The 17,298-nt window shown below is 53.7% G+C and overlaps 1 protein-coding gene and 1 long non-coding RNA gene across 2 annotated transcripts; one reads left to right on the top strand and one right to left on the bottom strand.

Moving 5' to 3' along the window:
- Positions 1-2,275: 2,275 nt before the first annotated feature.
- LOC117803269 lies at positions 2,276-9,453 on the top strand. Its single transcript, XR_004626958.1, has 3 exons — positions 2,276-2,443; positions 8,206-8,404; positions 8,587-9,453. It is a non-coding gene; the product is annotated as an uncharacterized LOC117803269 (long non-coding RNA).
- A 1,634-nt stretch (positions 9,454-11,087) lies between these two features.
- UBQLN4 (ubiquilin 4) lies at positions 11,088-15,086 on the bottom strand (the record flags this gene model as incomplete). Its single annotated transcript, XM_034667687.1, has 6 exons — positions 11,088-11,240; positions 12,571-12,769; positions 12,937-13,052; positions 13,165-13,248; positions 13,656-13,795; positions 14,837-15,086. Coding segments are annotated over 6 exons (942 nt in total), but the record flags the coding sequence as incomplete, so codon positions are not given.
- Between the last annotated feature and the right edge of the window lie 2,212 nt (positions 15,087-17,298).

Here is a 17,298-nt window from a genome sequence, read left to right as displayed (position 1 = left end):
GGTGGGGGGGTGGGCAGGGGTCCGCTCAGGTGCCAGATAGCGGCTCCTAGAATTCCCTGAGATTAGTTCTGTTTCCCGGAGTATATTTAATTTTTGTAAATGCCCCTGCGTGCTTGAAGAGTGTATGGCAGCAACGTGCATAAACGTAAAAACAAAAATACGGGAGAAAGGACAGCTCTTCTCCAGCAGAACGGCCACTGACACACACACGGGGAGTGGACGGCGTCGGAAACGCGGCTCAAGGCAGGTGATGGCCACGGCCCACCCGCAATTGAGTGGAATTGTGGATGAAAATTTGAGGAGAAGCAGGGTATTTGCATAGTCTCAAAGCCTCTCCCTCAAGGTATTTATTAATTACAGAGGTAAAATGATAACTTTACAGAGAGTTACCCGGCAGGCACTGCACCGTTTTAACCAAGCTGTCAAGGCCACCGGTACTAACCGTGAGACACACGGACATCGCATCCCCTGCCACGATGTGCTAGAAAGACGCACTGGTGGTGGGCTCGGCTCGTCAAAATGCATGACGATCGGCTGCCTGGGTGACTCAGGCGGTTGGCGTGTGCCTTCAACTCAGGTCATGATCCCAGGGTCCTGGAATCGAGTCCCACATGGGGCTCCTTGCTCGGTGGGAGCCTGCTTCTCCCTCTGCCCCTCACCCCACTCTCATGCTCTCTCTCTCTCAAATAAATAAATAAAATCTTTAGGGGCACCTGGGTGGCTCAGTCACTGGGTGGCTGCCTTTGGCTCTGGTCATGATCACAGGTTCCTGGATTGAGTCCCGCATTGGCTCCCTGCTCAGCAAGGACTCTGCTTCTCCCTCTCCCTCTGTTGCTCCCCCTGGCTCATGCTCTCTCCCTCTCTCTCTCTCTCTCCCTGTCAAATAAATAAATAAAATCTTAAACAAATAAATAAAATCTCTTAAAAAATGCATGGCCATATCCGCACGAGAGGACTTCAGACAAACCCAGACGGAGGGACATCGTCTGAAGTAATGGAGCAGTACTCTTCAGAAGGGCCGAGGCTCGGCGAACTTTGGAAGGACACGCGAACACACAACAGCCCCATACTCCAGATTGGATTCTCAAACAGAAAAAGGCCATTAGTGGACAAAGTGGCAACATTCAAATAACGTCCATAGTTGAACTAATGTGATCACACCAGTGTTAGTCAGTTTGTTAAAGGTATTCTGGTCGTCGGCGTTACACAAAATACTGACAATGGAGGAAACTGGGTGAAGAATGTGACGAGACTGCACTGCCTTTGCAAATCCCCTGTAAGTCCAAGCTATTTCAAAATAAAACATTGGATGAGAGCTCAGCTTAAGAACTTACAAGAACGCTGGTCAGGCTGACATTACTATCACTCATGTGTCCTCCTTCTGAGACACAGCTTCTGACTTGTCATAGAGGTAAACGCTGTGATGGCTTTGGTGGTAATCACTTCCTTGCATCATGGATTTCCTTCTAGACAGCTGTCCTTAAAAGTGAAGTTTAATTTTGGGGTGCCTGCGTGGCTTCGTTGGTTAAGTGACCGACTCCTGATTTTGGCTCAGGTCATGGGGCTCCCTGCTCAACGGAGTCTGCTTCTCCCTTTCCCACTACCCCTGACCTGCTTGCTCGCTCTGGCTCATAAATAAATAAATAAATAAATAAATAAATAAATAAATAAATTCTTTTTAAAAAGTAAAGTTTAATTTCGCCCGTTTTAGGTTTTAAGTATGTGAGATCATACAGCATTATTCTTTTGTTACCCCTCATCCTGTTTGCTTTCTTGTGTGTTTTTTAAATATTTTTTTATTATGTCAGTCACCATACAGTACATCCTTAGTTTTTGATGTAGTGTTCCATGATTCATTATTTGCATCTTGTGTTTTTTGTTTTATTAATTAAAAACTTTTATATTGTGGTAAAATACGCGACTTAACGTTTGCCATCTTAACCATTTTAAGTGCCCGCTTCAGGGGTACCAATTGCGTTCACACGGTTGTACCATGAAAACGGCCATCCGCCCCCGGGACCCCTCACTCTGCAAAACCGAACCCCCGTGCCCGTCGGACACTGACTCCCGGCTCCTCCTGCCCCAGCCCTGGCGGCCGCCACCTCCTTTCTGTCTCTGCGGGTCTGACGACTCTAAGTCCTCACAGCATCACGTGTTTGTGTTTATTGTGACGGCGGGAGGGGGGCGTATTTCACTTAGTGTAACGTCCTCGATGTCCGTCTATGTTGCAGCGCCGGGTAGAGTCTCCCTCCTTCTCAAGGCTGAGCGACAAGTCTCTACCATGTCTTGCTCATCCGTCCATCCATCGGTGGCAGCTGGGTGACTCCCACATTTAAGTCCTTGTGACTGGTACCGCTCTGAACATGGGTGTACAAGTATCTCTCGAAGACCTGCTTTCAGTTCTTTGCGTGTGGACACAGAAGTGGGACCGCTGGATCCTGTAGTAAGTCTATTTTTCATTTTTTGAGAAGCTGCCACCACCCTGTTTTCCACAGAGGCTCTACCATTTCACGTTTTCGCCAATAGTGCAGACTTCCAATCTCATCTTCAACGATACTTGCTGTTTTCTGTTTGTTTGGTTTTTTTAAAGATTATTTATTTATTTATTTGAGAGAGAGAGAGAGAGTACGAGCAGGGGGAGGGGCAGAGGCAGAGGGAGAAGCAGACTCCCTGCTGAGCAGGGAGCCCCACATGGGGCTCGATCCCAGGACCCTGAGATCACGACCTGAACCGAAGGCAGACACTTAACCGACTGAGCCACCCAGGTGCCCCTAGCCTTCTACATTCTTTGGGTATATTTTTCTATTCTTTTTTAACTTCTTGAGATGGTTACTTAACTCATTACTTTTCAACCTTTCCTTTTTCTAATATATGCATTTATGGCTACACATTTTTTTCTACCTACAGCTTTAACTATATTCCATCAGTCTTGATAGGGAAGCTTTTGTTACTGTTTAGTTTTAAAATATTTGACAATTGACATTATTATCTCTTTTTTGACCCACGACTTACTTAGGAGTATATGTCCTTATTTCCAAAAATCTTTTTGAGTTCTAGAAAACTGCATTATGATTAGAGATCATACTTTGTATTATTTCTGTCCTTTAAAATTCATTGGCAAATGTTGTATTTCTCAGTATATGCTTAATTTTTGTGAATGCACCATGTATGCTTGAAAATACATATATTCTATCCTTTATTGGGTGAAGCATTGTATGTAGTGTATCTCATTGAACCTAAGGTGCACGCTGGTGTGTGTTAACAGAGCACCACGACCCACAAACCATGTGGCCTAGACAGGAGGAACTCATTGTCTCACAGTCCAGCGGCTAGAAGTCCAAGACCAAGTCCAAGCAGGCGTGGCTCCTTATGAGCACCCGGGGACAACCTGGGCGGCGCCTCTCCCCTAGCACCTGGGGGCTCACCAGCAATCTCCATGCTCCTTGATTTGTGTGAGCATCACCCTGATCTCCGCCTTCATCCTCACACGATGTGCTCTGCGCGTCTGTGCCCAGATTTGCCCTCCTTATAACGGCACCAGTGTAAGTGGGTCGGGGCCCCCCACTCCAGGACGACCTCATCGCAATTAATTCCATCTGCAATGACCCTCTTTCCAAATAAGGTCACCTTCTGAGGTCCTGGGGGTTAGGACTTGAACATAGACGACACAATAGACGATTGAGGGACACAATCCATCACATAATACACTGTTACTTTATTTACCACCGAAAAGTTTTAAAATGCTGCCAGCCGAACTCTGACTCAATTCCAGGACACCAAGAGTTTTTTTTTTTTTTAAATCCTCCTTTCAGGGATGTTGAAATATGAAAAAATCTGTATTTTTTTAAGAGTTTGTTTTTAAGGGGCACCTGGGTGGCTCAGTCATTAAGCGTCTGCCTTTGGCTCAGGTCATGATCCCAGGGGTCCTGGGATGGAGCCCCGTGTCTGGCTCCCTGCTCAGTGGGAAAGCCTGCTTCTCCCTCTCCCACTCCCCCTGCTGGTGTTCCCTCTCTCTCTGTGTCTCTCTCTGTCCAATAAATAAAATCTTTTAATTAAAAAAAAGTTTATTTTTAAGTAAACTCTGCACCCAACATGGGGCTTAAACTCATGACCCCAAGATCAAGAGTGGTACGATCTACTTACTGAGGCACACAGGCACCCTGAAAAAAAAATCTGTATCTTAGAATTAATGCTATATCTTAGTCCCTATTGCTATTGTTTCTCTGCCTACAGCTATCAGTTACAGAGAGGTGTGTTCAGATCTATGATTGAGGGTTTTTCCAATTCTCCTTGTAGTGTTCTCAATTTTTTTTAAGACTTTATTTATTTGAGAGGAAGAGAGAACACAATGGAGAGGAGCAACAGGCAGAGGGAGAGGGAGAAGCAGACTTCCCGCTGAGCAGGGAGCCCGACACGGGGCTCGATCCCAGGACCCTGAGATCATAACCTGAGCCGAAGGCAGATGCTTCACCAACTGAGCCACCCAGGCTCCTCTCAGTTTTTTTCTTTTTATGTATTGAGGCCATGTTATTAGGTGCATAAATACTTAGGATTACTATATTTTCCTGGTGAATGTTACCTCTTATCATTATGAATTAACCCTCCTTACCTCTTAGTACTGCTTTCTGCCTGGAGTTCTGTCTGGCCTATTATTTTTTTTTTTTAAAGATTTTATTTATTTATTCGACAGAGATAGAGACAGCCATCGAGAGAGGGAACACAAGCAGGGGGAGTGGGAGAGGAAGAAGCAGGCTCATAGCAGAGGAGCCTGATGTGGGGCTCGATCCCACAACGCCGGGATCACGCCCTGAGCCGAAGGCAGACGCTTAACCGCTGTGCCACCCAGGCGCCCCTGGCCTATTATTAATCTAGCTACCCTAGCTTTCTTCTGGCTTGTGTTTGCTGTTTATCTTTTCCCAGACTTGTACTTTCAATCTTTCTGTTTTCTTCTCTTCTACAAATGTCTTGTGGTCACCCCCAGCCCCATCCACAAGGAATTCAGAATGTTTCACTTAAAGGGAGTTTATTAAAACCAGCCCCTTCCCATGACTCTGGGACACCAGCTTCTCCTGGAGTCTGGGCAGCATCCCTCCTTCCCTACTCTCTGCAGGCAGGGCTATGACCTAGGAGGTGGTGAGGGACAAAAGGCTGCTTGTCCCCACGGGGCAGGTGGCCTGGGGGTCACCCACCTTGGGCTCTATGAGGCTAGTTGCAGCCCCTGGAGTGTCCTGGCCTCTGCTCAGCCTCAAGAAGGGCTCAGTGCCCCCGCCTCCTTTGGAGGAGATCCCCAGTGGACCTGGGCCTCCTGGGCTTGGCCTTGGGTCCCCAGGTGATGGGCTGAGGAACCCAGCACTGGGGTGTGCACCAGCCTGTCCTGTGGGCTGCACCAAAGCCTCCACGTGCAGGATCTCTTAGCCTTGTAGTTAGCTTTTTATTTTATTGATCCAGCCCAACAATCTTCAGCCTTTAATTGAAGCATTTAGGCCATTTACATTTAATACAATTACTTATATATTAGGCTTTAAATCTACCATATTATGTGCACTTCCTATTTGTTCTGTATCTTCTCTCTCATCTTAAATAAACTTTTTGTTGTGAACAATTTTAGATTTATAAAAAAACCCGTTACAGTGAAGAGGGTTCATATATACCTCACACCCAGTTTCCCCATCGATAACACCCTACATGAGTATAGCGCACCTGTTACAGTGAATGAATCACTACTGATACATCATTATTAACTAAAGTCCATACTTTATTCAGATTTCTTTAGTTTTTAGCTAGTATCTTTTTTCTGTTCCAGGCTTCCATCCCAGATGCTACGTTACATTTGATTGTCACGTCTCCTGACCGTGACGTTTCCTCAGACTTCCCTTGTTTCCAATGACCTTGACAGTTCTGAGGAGTACACAGATGGGGTACGCGTGGTGTTTTTCTCATGATTAGACAGGAGTAATGAGTTTTGGGGGAGAAGAGAACAGAGGTAAAACGCTGTTTTTATCACATCATCTTGAGTACATGCTGTCAACATGATTTGTTGTTGACCTTTGCCCCGGGGCTGAGGTCGCGTCCCCTCTCTGAAGTCACCCCTGCCCTGCCCCCTTTCCATACTTTGGAAGGGAGAGCTGTGCAGCCCACACTTGGTGTGGGGGGGAGAAATTATGCTCTACCTCCTTTAGGCAGAATAGTTACATAAGTTGACAAGTTGTTTGGAATTTTTCTGCACTCATTTGTCTTTTTTCACCCATGTTTTTCTTCACTTACTTATTTGTGTCCATAGATTCACAAGCATGTACTTTACCCTTTGGGTTATAATTCTATGCCCTTTGTTTGTTGGTCACATTGCTCCAGCTTTGGCCGTTGGGAGGCCAGGGGCTCCTGTGTCCCTCTGTCACATCCCCGTCATTGTGATCACTCACTCCCTACGGGAGGCTCCCAGCTCACCTTGCACATCTCCCGTCCTGGCATCAGCCGTTCCTCCGAGGAGCCCTGGCTGCCTTCACGGGAGAATGCTGTCAGAGACCAAGGCCTGGGTACCAGGTGTGCCTGATATCACCAAGTGTCGTGCCTCCTCGGCCCCCTCTCCTGCGAGCAAGGACACAGACGTGTGCTAACTCACACATCTCCGAGTATTTCTATCTATATCTGTATTAAGCTCCACTTCTAATCCATCATGACCTGGGTCATTGTAGCCTCATCCCATCGCTGGTCCATAGACTCCCGCTGCCACAGTGAGAACCCGCGCTTGCCCTGGGGACCCACAATTACTTAGTTCAATTCTAGCACCATGTATAGTGGTATCAGGATTGTTAACAAGATATCCATGGGACACGTACCAACCAGGGCACAGAGCGAGGTTTCCTTTGCCTTTACTGACCGTGCTCATTTCCGAGTTACCTGGGTCCGCATCTACCCTGCCCTTCCTGTTGAACGGATTTCATACATTTATAAGATAGTTAGATCCTCTGGTTACATTCTTCATCCTGTCCTGGGGTCCCCTGACCTCCTAGATAACATGTTTCCAGTTTGCATGGCCTAGGGTTTCCGTCGCTGGAAAGTTCTATGGGTTTTGGCAAATGCACGGTGTCACGTGTCTACCAGGGCAGGATCGTGCACGATAGCTTCCCCATCCTGAAAAACCTCCTGGACCTCTTGACATGGTATTTCTTTCCTTGTCTTTCTTTTGAGTCCTCACTTTGTTTTCTCCCTCTAGTCGTTTAGCAGATACACCTTGTGCTTCTGTTTGCTGGGTGAGGAAAGATCCATCCTGGGGGCGCCTGGGTGGCTCGATTGCTGAAGCATCTGCCTTCGACTCAGGTCATGCTCTCAGGGTCCTGGGATCCAGCCCTGCATTGGGATCCCTGCTCAGCGGGGAGTTTGCTTCCCACCTCCCCATGCTCTATCTCTTGCTCTCTCTCAAGTAATAAGTAAAATCTTTTTTTTTTTAAAGATTTTATTCATTTATTTGACAGAGAGAGACAGCCAGCGAGAGAGGGAACACAAGCAGGGGGAGTGAGAGAGGAAGAAGCAGGCTCCCAGCGGAGGAGCCCGATGTGGGACTCAATCCCAGGACCCTGGGATCACGCCCTGAGCCGAAGGCAGATGCTTAACGACTGAGCCACCCAGGTGCCCCAATAAGTAAAATCTTAGGAAAAAAAAGAAAAAGAAAAGAAAAGAAAGCATCCATCCTTGGGTTTCCAGTGGTTACCGTGGATTGGCACTTGGCAGTGGAGGCCGTGGTGTGCACCCCCCGCCCCTGCCATCTGGCTCCTGAGCTCCCGTCACAAATCCTCTCGGAGGAGATATTATTGTTTTTGTTTTATGGACTAATGTTCCTTTAGATTTACACACGTGTTTTCCAGTTTTGTGGTTCGTCAGTCTGTCCTCTTTTTCTTTTTATCATGATGGAAGATCACCCCGCACGTGAGTTGGCTGGCGGTGGTCTCAGTTTGGGTTTGTCAGAAAACGTCTTTGTCTTACCTTCGCTTTGGAAAGGTTCTTGCGCTGGGCGTTGGAGTGCAGACGGGCAGGGAACTTGCTGAAGCTCAGAGATGCGGAGCTCCACCCCTGCTCCTGGCATTACAACATGTTCTCTTTGCGTTTGCCTTTTTGTGGCCGGCAAGTTATTGCAACGCGTTGGGCTTCCTGAATCTGTGAATTGTGGGTTTTCATCAGTTCTAGATCATTGTGACGTTATTCCTGCAGGTCGTCCTTCGGCTTCTCCCGTCCCAGGGCTCCAGTCGAGTACCAGCCAGCCTGGCTTCCTTGCATCCTGTGCCTCCCCTGTCCTGGCAAACGGAGTTTCCACACTCATCCTTGCAGCCTGTCTCCACTGGTGCTCAGCTCGGCCGCGTGGGATCCGTGAGTAAGGACAGCGCTCCGCTCGGCCGCGTGGGATCTGCCAGTAAGTCCATCCACTGCCACCCTACTTTCCTTGATTCCACTTTCCCGCTCAGGTCTCCACCCGGTCCTTCCCCCATTGTGCCACGCCTGGTTTGGTAGTTCCCGGTCTCTGATGAAACTTCCAAGTTTGGCCTTTATGTTAAAATGCTAAGCGGCCGTTTCCGTCTCTGTCCGTCATTCCAGCCGACGGAATGGCCGTGGGTCCCTCCGTTGTCCCTCACTCCGGCTCGGTCTCGCCGGCTCTTCATTCACCTTTACGGTGGCTGACGTGTGTATGGAGATTCTGCCGCTCCTACCGAACACGCGGAGATGCTCACCATCTGGGATCATCTGCTTGCAGGTCTGAGGCTCGAGAACTTCCGGGCCACCCAGAACGGGGGCACCGCTGCACAATCTATGATGCTGTGTCCCCACTTCACCCTCGGGGCCCTGGACCACGTGCTGGATCTGTACGTGTGCCCGGACGCCCCTTCTGTTCCCCTAGCTCCCATCCTTCCAGGTTCTCAAAGCACAGCTCAGCCCCTCCGCCATGTCTCTGAGGCGGCGTTTAGGGCCTTCCCTCCCTGCTGCGTTCCCCACCTGTCTTGTTGGCCCTTTGATGCTCTTTTGGTATTTTCTGTTTTTCTCCCAGCTTTTAAAACTTGTAGCGGAAGTGCTGGCGTGGGACATCTGGTCCACGTTACCCAAGGCAGGGTCTCCCACTCACAGAGGCCTAGTCCGGAACCTCGTGCGCGGGACAACCTCACCGCTAGACTTCCCTCAGTTCACACGGGCAGCAGGACGAGCCAGAGCGGGCGATGGGGACTGGTGGCATGCAGCCCTTCCCGGCCCTGAGCCCCGCCTGAGGCTCGACCAGCCTCCCTTCACCTTCAACGTCTAACACCTCTGCCAACTGAACCCAACGGCCACGTCTCCAAATCTCGCTTTGTAAAAAGCCCTAGAACCAAGCTGTCTTCAGCCAGCCTCCTCTCCCTTAGAAAACAAACTCCAGGGGCGCCTGGGTGGCACAGCGGTTGAGCGTCTGCCTTCAGCTCAGGGCGTGATCCCGGTGTTATGGGATCGAGCCCCACATCAGGCTCTTCTGCTATGAGCCTGTTTCTTCCTCTCCCACTCCCCCTGCTTGTGTTCCCTCTCTCCCTGGCTGTCTCTATCTCTGTCGAATAAATTAAAAAAAAATCTAAAAAAAAGAAAACAAACTCCAAGACAGCGTGACAACAAAGACCACGTCATTTATTTACAAAGGCCAGTGTGGACGTCGGGGAAGGAGGGGGGAAAGCCACACATACATCCTCTCTGGATTGCTTGGGACCCTTTCCCACCTGGACAAGATTCTGCTTCTCTTGCTTCCGTACGCTCAGCCGTGGGTCCTCCAAGCAGCTGGGCTACGCAGCAGAGAGAAGAGGTGGCATAGCCTTCTCTGCGCTCCAAGAGAGCGACGTCCAATTCCAGACCAAAGGCATGATTGCCGCCCTCTCCTTTCCTTCCTCAAATAGAACCTTCTGGCCTGGAAGCGAACAGTGGAGACTCCAGAGGCCAGGGACTGCAGGGGAGACTCCTGTACTATTCCAACAGCAAGGAGGGGAGGGGTGGGAGGGGTGCTGCTCACAGCCCTGACAGCTTTGGAAGGGGTAACTACACTACCCTCGGGTGACACAGCACCCAGGGGCCCGAGGGGCCCAGCATGCTGGACTGTATTCCTGCCCCGACTGGCCCTTTTGCCCACTTCTCTTTGGTAGGAGAGAGCTCGGAACCAGTCATCAACAAAGAATCCACCTTCCTGTGCAACTCACGTGCACGGGTGTGCGGGCTTACACCCGACACACACCCACTGACCCCAATCCCTTCACGTCTTTTTGAGGGGGGCTCAAACCAGTGGTACCTGGGGACACCGGTGGGTCCGGGCCCCAGAACCGGTAGGAGCCCCTGTGAGCCCCGTCCTCTGGCTCAAATTCTGTTAGCATCTCTAGGCCTTCTCTACCAGGCCTGTGCCTGTGCTCTCCCGCCTAAAACAGCTACGAGGGCTACCATTCCCTAAGTGTCAAGTCCAACTTCTGAGCCTTTGACCCAGGTCATTCACCCCGTTCCCTTCCTCCAGCACATCTCCACAGGTCCAGGGCTTGTTAGTTCCTTATACAGAGACCGCGGTCGTCTCCCCCTTTAGACAGGGAGGACAGGCGTCTTCCTCTCTCAGGACATCCCAACAAAGCCTGGATGAAGGGACCAGGACGGGGTGAGGAGGAAAAGTCAGCCTGTCCACCTGCCCCTCCCTCCGAGTGTGTGACCCTGGCACAGATCAGGCTGCAGCGGGAGGAGGGGGCGGAGGGAAGGAAGAGTCCCCGCAAGTAACCATACAACAAGCCCTCGTGGCCCACGAGGGAGACCCCGTCCGTGCAGAGCAGATGGCAGTCTCCCTGCCAACCCCGTACCGCCACTGGGACATCTGCAGGCTGCACGAGACGGCAGTGGGCCAGGAGCTGGGGCCGGCCCGCTTAAGCAGGACCTGGACAGAAGACTCCGTAAGAGATGTGCAAGTAAAACCAGAATTCTCAGAGCTCTGGGGCCACGCCTGTGCCCCTGAAGCCACCCTGCTGTCTGGAGAGGACGGGGAGAAGATGGGGACGGCAGGCACAGAGGGCAGGGGCTGGCGCCCTGGGAGGGGAGAGGCGGGCGGCACAGCTGAGCAGTTAGGAGAGCTGCGAGCCCAGGAGTCTCTCAATGGCTGCGTTGACGTCCCCTCCTGTGGCAATCAGGGCCTGCAGGTTGGCCTCGCGGTTGATGAAGCCCATGGAGTTGAGCTGTTCTAGCTGCTGCTGGAACCTCACTTCCGGTGTCTGCACCTGGAGGGGACAGGCCTTGTGAGGAGGGCGCGGGCCCACCCTGGGCCCCCCACCAAATCTGAGGCGCACGGCGGGGCGACGAGAAGCAGATCTCGCACATCCTCAGGTCAACCGGGGGCAGGGAGGGCTGAGCTACCAGCAGGGGCAGGGAGCCTGCACCCCAAGTCACTGCACGACTGTGTAACAGAAGCTGGGGCGTCTTTCTGGACATTTCAAGGTAACAGATCAGCCCACGTTCCTAACCGCTTTCCATCAGCCCTCTGGAGACGTTCGCGGCACCCCAGAAGCCGGGCGCTCTGCGGTCAGGGAGACGCGTGCTCTCCCCGGTCTCCAGGCTATGTTTACACAGAGCCTCAGGAGAGGCCAGAGAAGGGCCCGGGAAAGAAAGAACCTGTTGGGTTTTGCTTAGCCAATCAACAAACCCAGTTATTTACAAAAGAGAAGGCTTTTCGTTCCTGACACTCCTGTGAATGTCTGGAAATGCTTCCCTGAAGGCTGCAAGGCGGCAGGAGCCCAGCTCACGCCCGGCCACTCAGAGCCGAAAGGAGCCCAGCCATGTCAGGCCACCGGCCTCTGACAGGACGCAGGCGCCGTCCACAGAAGGAAAGGATGTGCCCCGAACGTGCAAGAACCTTCTGCAGTGTTCTGTGCTGCTTCTCACCACAGGCCCGGACCCCGGAGACCCCGGGTGCAAGCCTTCCACAGTGCTCTGCACACACGGCCTTGCACAGAGCGGGGCACGCTGGTGTGTCTGTTGAAAGGCTTTTCCCAGGACAGTTACAGAGAAAGGTGAAGGGCCTCACCTGAGGTCAACGCTACCCTTTGCCCAACGCCCTGGCCTTGACTTTGTGACCCGGGGCTCCGGGGACCTCCCGGCCCAGAGCCTCCTCCCCTGCCTCAGAGCTGGCGGCCGCTTCCATTCCTGCGAGTCTGCCGGGACAGGCGCCCGTGCTGGACACGGGTCCAAGCGCACGTTCAAGAGCCGCTCGTCCCGGTCTGCATCTCGGCTCCGTGACCGACTCCCGGGCTGTGTGACTCTGAGCAAACACATCACCTCTCTGGGCCTCTGTTTTCCCCTTTTGTAACAGAGCCAGCAGCTTCCTGACAAGGCTGCTGGGAGGCGCCAGAAGGCGCTCAGCACGGCGCCCGGCAGCCCAATGGGGCGGTCACTGTTCTCAGCTCCATTTCACGGCCGCGAAAACGGAGCTCGGGGAAGGCGGCAACCCTCCTGAGGCCAGCAAGTACCCGGGGCTGGCCACCTCCCTTCCGCTGCCCCGCCGCACAGCGCCAGGAAGGCCCGGGGTGGCGAAGGCCCCTCCGCCCCGCGTACCTGCGAGCTCCCGCCGCCACCAGCCAACAGCTGGACCATCTGCTGCATGAGATGCTGTTGAGTACTGGAAGCCCCCGCGGCAGACGTGGCAGGAGACGCGGCAGGGGGTGCCGGCAAGGAGGTGGGGGCCTCGGGTGCAGACCCGGGGTTGCTGCCTGCCGGGGGTGCCGGGGTCTGGGACATCCCAAAGGAGCCAAGGCTGCAGGCAGGACAGACCAAGAGATAAGCCGCTGAGAAAGGGAGGGCACGTGAGGTCCAGAAGGAAGGGCGGAGGGAACAGGAGAGCAGACCCTCGGACACGCGATGGCTGAGGGGAGCACCCGGGGAGGGGGCCTGAAACTTGCTGCCCCCCACCGCAACCCTTACCTGGGTACCAGCCCGGGGGCCTCGGTCTGCAGGGTCTGTAGGCCCTGCTGGATCTGCAAGAGCGCCTGCATGGCCCGGGGGTTGGTGAGGACGGAAAGGGACTCCGGGTTCTGCATCTGGTGGGAAAGGGCACAGGAAGGCCATGGGAGTGGCAGGACGGAGGAGGCCACCCCGGCCCCAGGCCCGAGCTCTGCCCCGCCCTCCCACCTGCTGTCAGCACCCACTCACTTGCTGGAGGAAGACCGGGAGCTGAAGGCGGAGCTGCTCCTGGAGCTGGGGGTTCCCCGCGAACAGCGGCACATTCACCATCATCTGCCGGGGCGGAGGCAGCAGGGGAGGCCTGGGCCCGCCCACCCCAAGAACCCCCACAGCCTCCCGCGGCACCCCCACCACAGCGGGAAGTGTGGCTCTTGGGGAACCCCGGAGGCCGACGTGGGGCAGTGAGAGGAGACGGAGCCACAGCCACGTCTGGCGTTGACGGCAGTGCGCGAGTCCACAACACTCAGCCTGCACCGGGCCGCGTACTTGTATGAACGCACTGAACCGGCACGAGTCCGCGGGGGGGGGGGGGGGGGCGGCGCTGCCCTGAGCGCTCACAGGAGGACAAACTGGGAGGCTCAGTGTGGGCTCACCTCAGGGGCGGTGGGCCTGAGACTCAACGCCCAGCGGCCTGGCTCGGGGCTGATCGGACCGCGCGCGCCCCCGTGGCAGCTCCGTACCTGGGCAGCGAAGTCGGGGTTCTGGGCCAGCGTCTGCACCATGCTGCGCATGTAGGGGGCTGAGAGCGCGTTCCGCATCAGCTGGGGGTTTTCAGAGACCTGCTGGAGGAGGGCCTGCATCTCTGGGCTGCTGAACACCCCTGGCACGAGGGGGAAAACAACGGAACAGGAGAAAAGGGGTCCAGATGGAAACCAGATGCTGCCACCCTTCCATCTCCCTCTTTCCAGTGCTGACTGGTTCCACAGTTCAGAAGGGCAGCGGTAGCATGGGCCCCCAAGCACAGGGGCATGGGTCCCTGTCCCTCTGGCTTGGCCCCTCTCCTGGCTGCTCTGCAAAGGACACGCCGGTTGGAAACTGGGACCTGGTTCACACCCCCCGGACTGCTCCTGCCACAGGCTCAATGTCAGGGTTGGAAAGGGCCCGACAGAGGTCACGTACACTCGTGGTTTGACACTTGTCTTGTGGCAGTGGCCCTTTCCTCAAACCAGATCTCGCTCAAAAACCAAGTATGCCAACGGTCTGCTTAGAGCCTGGCAGGGTGGCTGGAGCCCCTCCCTCTTGTTCCTTCCTCCTCCTGGGGATGGTCCAGACACCCCAGCACTGCAGTACAATTTTAAAGCCGTGGATCAGGTTCAAATCCCTGATTTTACAAATAAGCACACAGAGGGACTTTGGGATCAAGGTACCCCCCACCCCCACCAGGGCACAGAGAAACCAGGGCATCTACCAAAGACACCCCCAGGATCATATGCACGGTCACACTCCAGATACATGGGGCCTCCCCAAGGGTTGTGCAGTGCATAACCCCCACTTCTGTCCATGGCAGCTCTGCACATCCTTCTCTCCCAGCCTTATACCTGCCTGCCCCAGGTGTGCCCCGGGTCCTCCCCTACACGCTCCTCCCCAGTCCAACCCACTGACGCTGGACAGCTCCAGCACGGCTGCAAGAGCTTAGCAGGTGGGGCCGGCCCTATCTGTGAGCCATTACTCAGGCTGCTCCCAGGAACAGGAGACACGGCCCAAAGCACCCCGCAGCCTCTGAGGCTGCACAGCCCCCTCCGTGGCTTCAATACAGTCTCACCTGTCTTTAATATTCTGGAGCAGTGTGAGCCCCATGCAGTCCTGGGGCAGAGGGACCACCCTGGTGACCCCACTAAGCTCCTTCCACCCCAGGACATACCTGACCCCAGGCTAGCCGCATTGATCCCAAAAGGGTTCGAGACTGTCGGGTGCACCTGGCTGGTCCCCGATCCTCCGGTGCCCTCCCCCCCGGACCCGGGGGCCTGGGAGGTGGGGGGCGAGGGGCTCCAGGGGTTAGGGAGGGGCTCTCGGTTCTCAGTCCGCAGAGGCTGGGAGGACGAGCTGTCGGAGTTCCCGGCCAGGGAAGAGAAGGGATTGTTGCCAAACTGGGAGGAGGGAAAGGTTCTGGGTTAAGGACTGAAACAAACCAGGGGTAAGGGCCAGGCCCTCTGGGTCCTCTCACCTAACAGCCTCCCCTCCCTGGGAAAGGGACAGGGGCCTGAGACCCAGGGCAGCTCCCAGCGGGCAGCTACTCCCTCATCCTTCAGGGTGGGGGCTGGCCAGGGCTGGCGACCTGGTCACAACACCCCTCGGATAACTGGAAACTTCCCATCTCTCCCAGTGGCTCTAAACACTTGGTCTCTCGTCTCCTCTGGGCCTTGTGGTACTTTACACGCACCCTTCCCTTGTGTAATGCCGTATCTGTCTCCTTAGCTCTTAAGGGGCAGAGACAAGGTCCTCTTTGCAGTCCTCCCCTGACACTAGCAGGTGCTCAGTTAACAACTGTTGGCTTGATGGCAGCTGGCTCTACCTCAGCCCTGATCTGCCTCTAGGCGTCCCCTTTCCCAGCCATCTGGGTCCAACACCCACTCCCCAGAACCCCCTCCTCCCCAGGCCCCCGAGGTGGCATTCTGTCTGCCGCGGTGCAGACAGCGGAGACCGTCGGTGGAGCACGTCTCTGACTGAGCATGCCCTCCCTCCGCTGCGTCCCCCACACCGTCTCCTCCTCCTCGGTCTCCTTCCTTCAGCTAAACAGGAACCCTCAGCACCAGGCTCCCTGCTGGGTCACCCAGGGTGTGACCAAGGCAGCCCCGGAAGTTCCTTCCTCCAGATCCACCGCACCCAGGAAAGAGCTCTGCGCAGGGGCGTGCTTGCTGACGGAGTCCACACCCTACACCCCTGCTCAGGCTCCCACTCCTGAGGTCCTGGCTAGTCCTCACCTAAGCAGGAGGTCCCCGAGAGCTTCAGCCCCTCCTCACCATGGGGCTTCCTGCTTCTTCAAAGCGGGTCGCGGGGACCAGAGCTCACCCAGGACCCTGCAGCTCTGAGCTGTGCTTCCTCCGTCTGACCAGACGTCTGCTGACGACAGGCCAGCAGGCCAGGGTCTGCACACCACAGCCTAGGGCTCTGGCCCTGCTTCCGATGTCCTGTCCTGGGGACCCACCACCGCTGGGTTCCTGGTACGCTCTAGGGCCCGAGCCTCTTTCTGACCTCCCTCCAGCAACAACGGCTGCCATTTATTGAGCACCTACTACACGCCTGGCACATTTAATGTTTACAACAGCCCTCCAATATACCAGTTCTCAAAGTGTGGTCCTGGGACCCTGCAAGGCTGAACGCTGTCTTTATCGTTTTGAGGTGCTATCTGCCTTTTTTCACTTTTGTTGTCTTCGTGAGTGTTCAGTGGCCTTTTCCAGAGGCTACATGACAGGTGACATTGCAACAGACCGAATGCAGAAGCTGAGCTGGGAGTCCAGCCGTCCTGCAGTAAAGCCAGACGTTAAAGACGTCTGCAAAAATCAAAATAAGGCCACCCTCCGCTCAAGTTTTGTTTAGGAAAATGAAGTTATTTTTTAAAAGAATATGCCTTGTATGTCAATGTGTAGTGGATTTACTCTTATTTTAAAGCGAATTAATAAACATTCCTTACGTTTCTCAGTTTTAATTTCAGATTCAGTGAATATTGGGTCCTCAGCAATTCCTAAGCATGTAGGGTGGTCCTGAGGCCAAAAAGATCGGGAACCGTTACTTTAACACGCTGCCTCCAGTCTGAAAATGTGGAAGCTAAGACTCAGAAAGGTGAAGCAACTCACTTAAACCCGCACCCCCAGAAATGGTGGCACAAGTATCCGAACCCCGGTTTGCTGACACCAAATCTCCGTTCTTCCGACGGCTCTGCAGCCTGGTGTGCTTCCGAATTAGCCAGAGGACTTGTTATAAGCCTTTCTCAGCTAGTGGATTTTTTTTTAACCAGGTGCATGCATTACTTTGATATAATTTTCAATTAAATAGTTAAATGTAATTTAAAATAAATAAATTCCTTTTGTCTTTATATAATCTTTTATTAAAATAAATTCTTTAAAAAACTCATAGTTGATCCCTACAAGCCCTTTCTAAAATTTGAAAGAGCAGTGTCAAGAATAACCAGGAAAAATTGGGGCGCCTGGGTGGCACAGCGGTTAAGCGTCTGCCTTCGGCTCAGGGCGTGATCCCGGCGTTGTGGGATCGAGCCCCACATCAGGCTCTTCTGCTATGAGCCTGCTTCTTCCTCTCCCACTCCCCCTGCTTGTGTTCCCTCTCTCGCTGGCTGTCTCTATCTCTGTCGAATAAATAAAAATAAAA

This window comes from Ailuropoda melanoleuca, chromosome 8 (assembly GCF_002007445.2).
Source record: "Ailuropoda melanoleuca isolate Jingjing chromosome 8, ASM200744v2, whole genome shotgun sequence".
Classification (NCBI taxonomy): Eukaryota; Metazoa; Chordata; class Mammalia; order Carnivora; family Ursidae; genus Ailuropoda; species Ailuropoda melanoleuca.
This window is presented reverse-complemented; position numbering and strand designations above follow the sequence as displayed.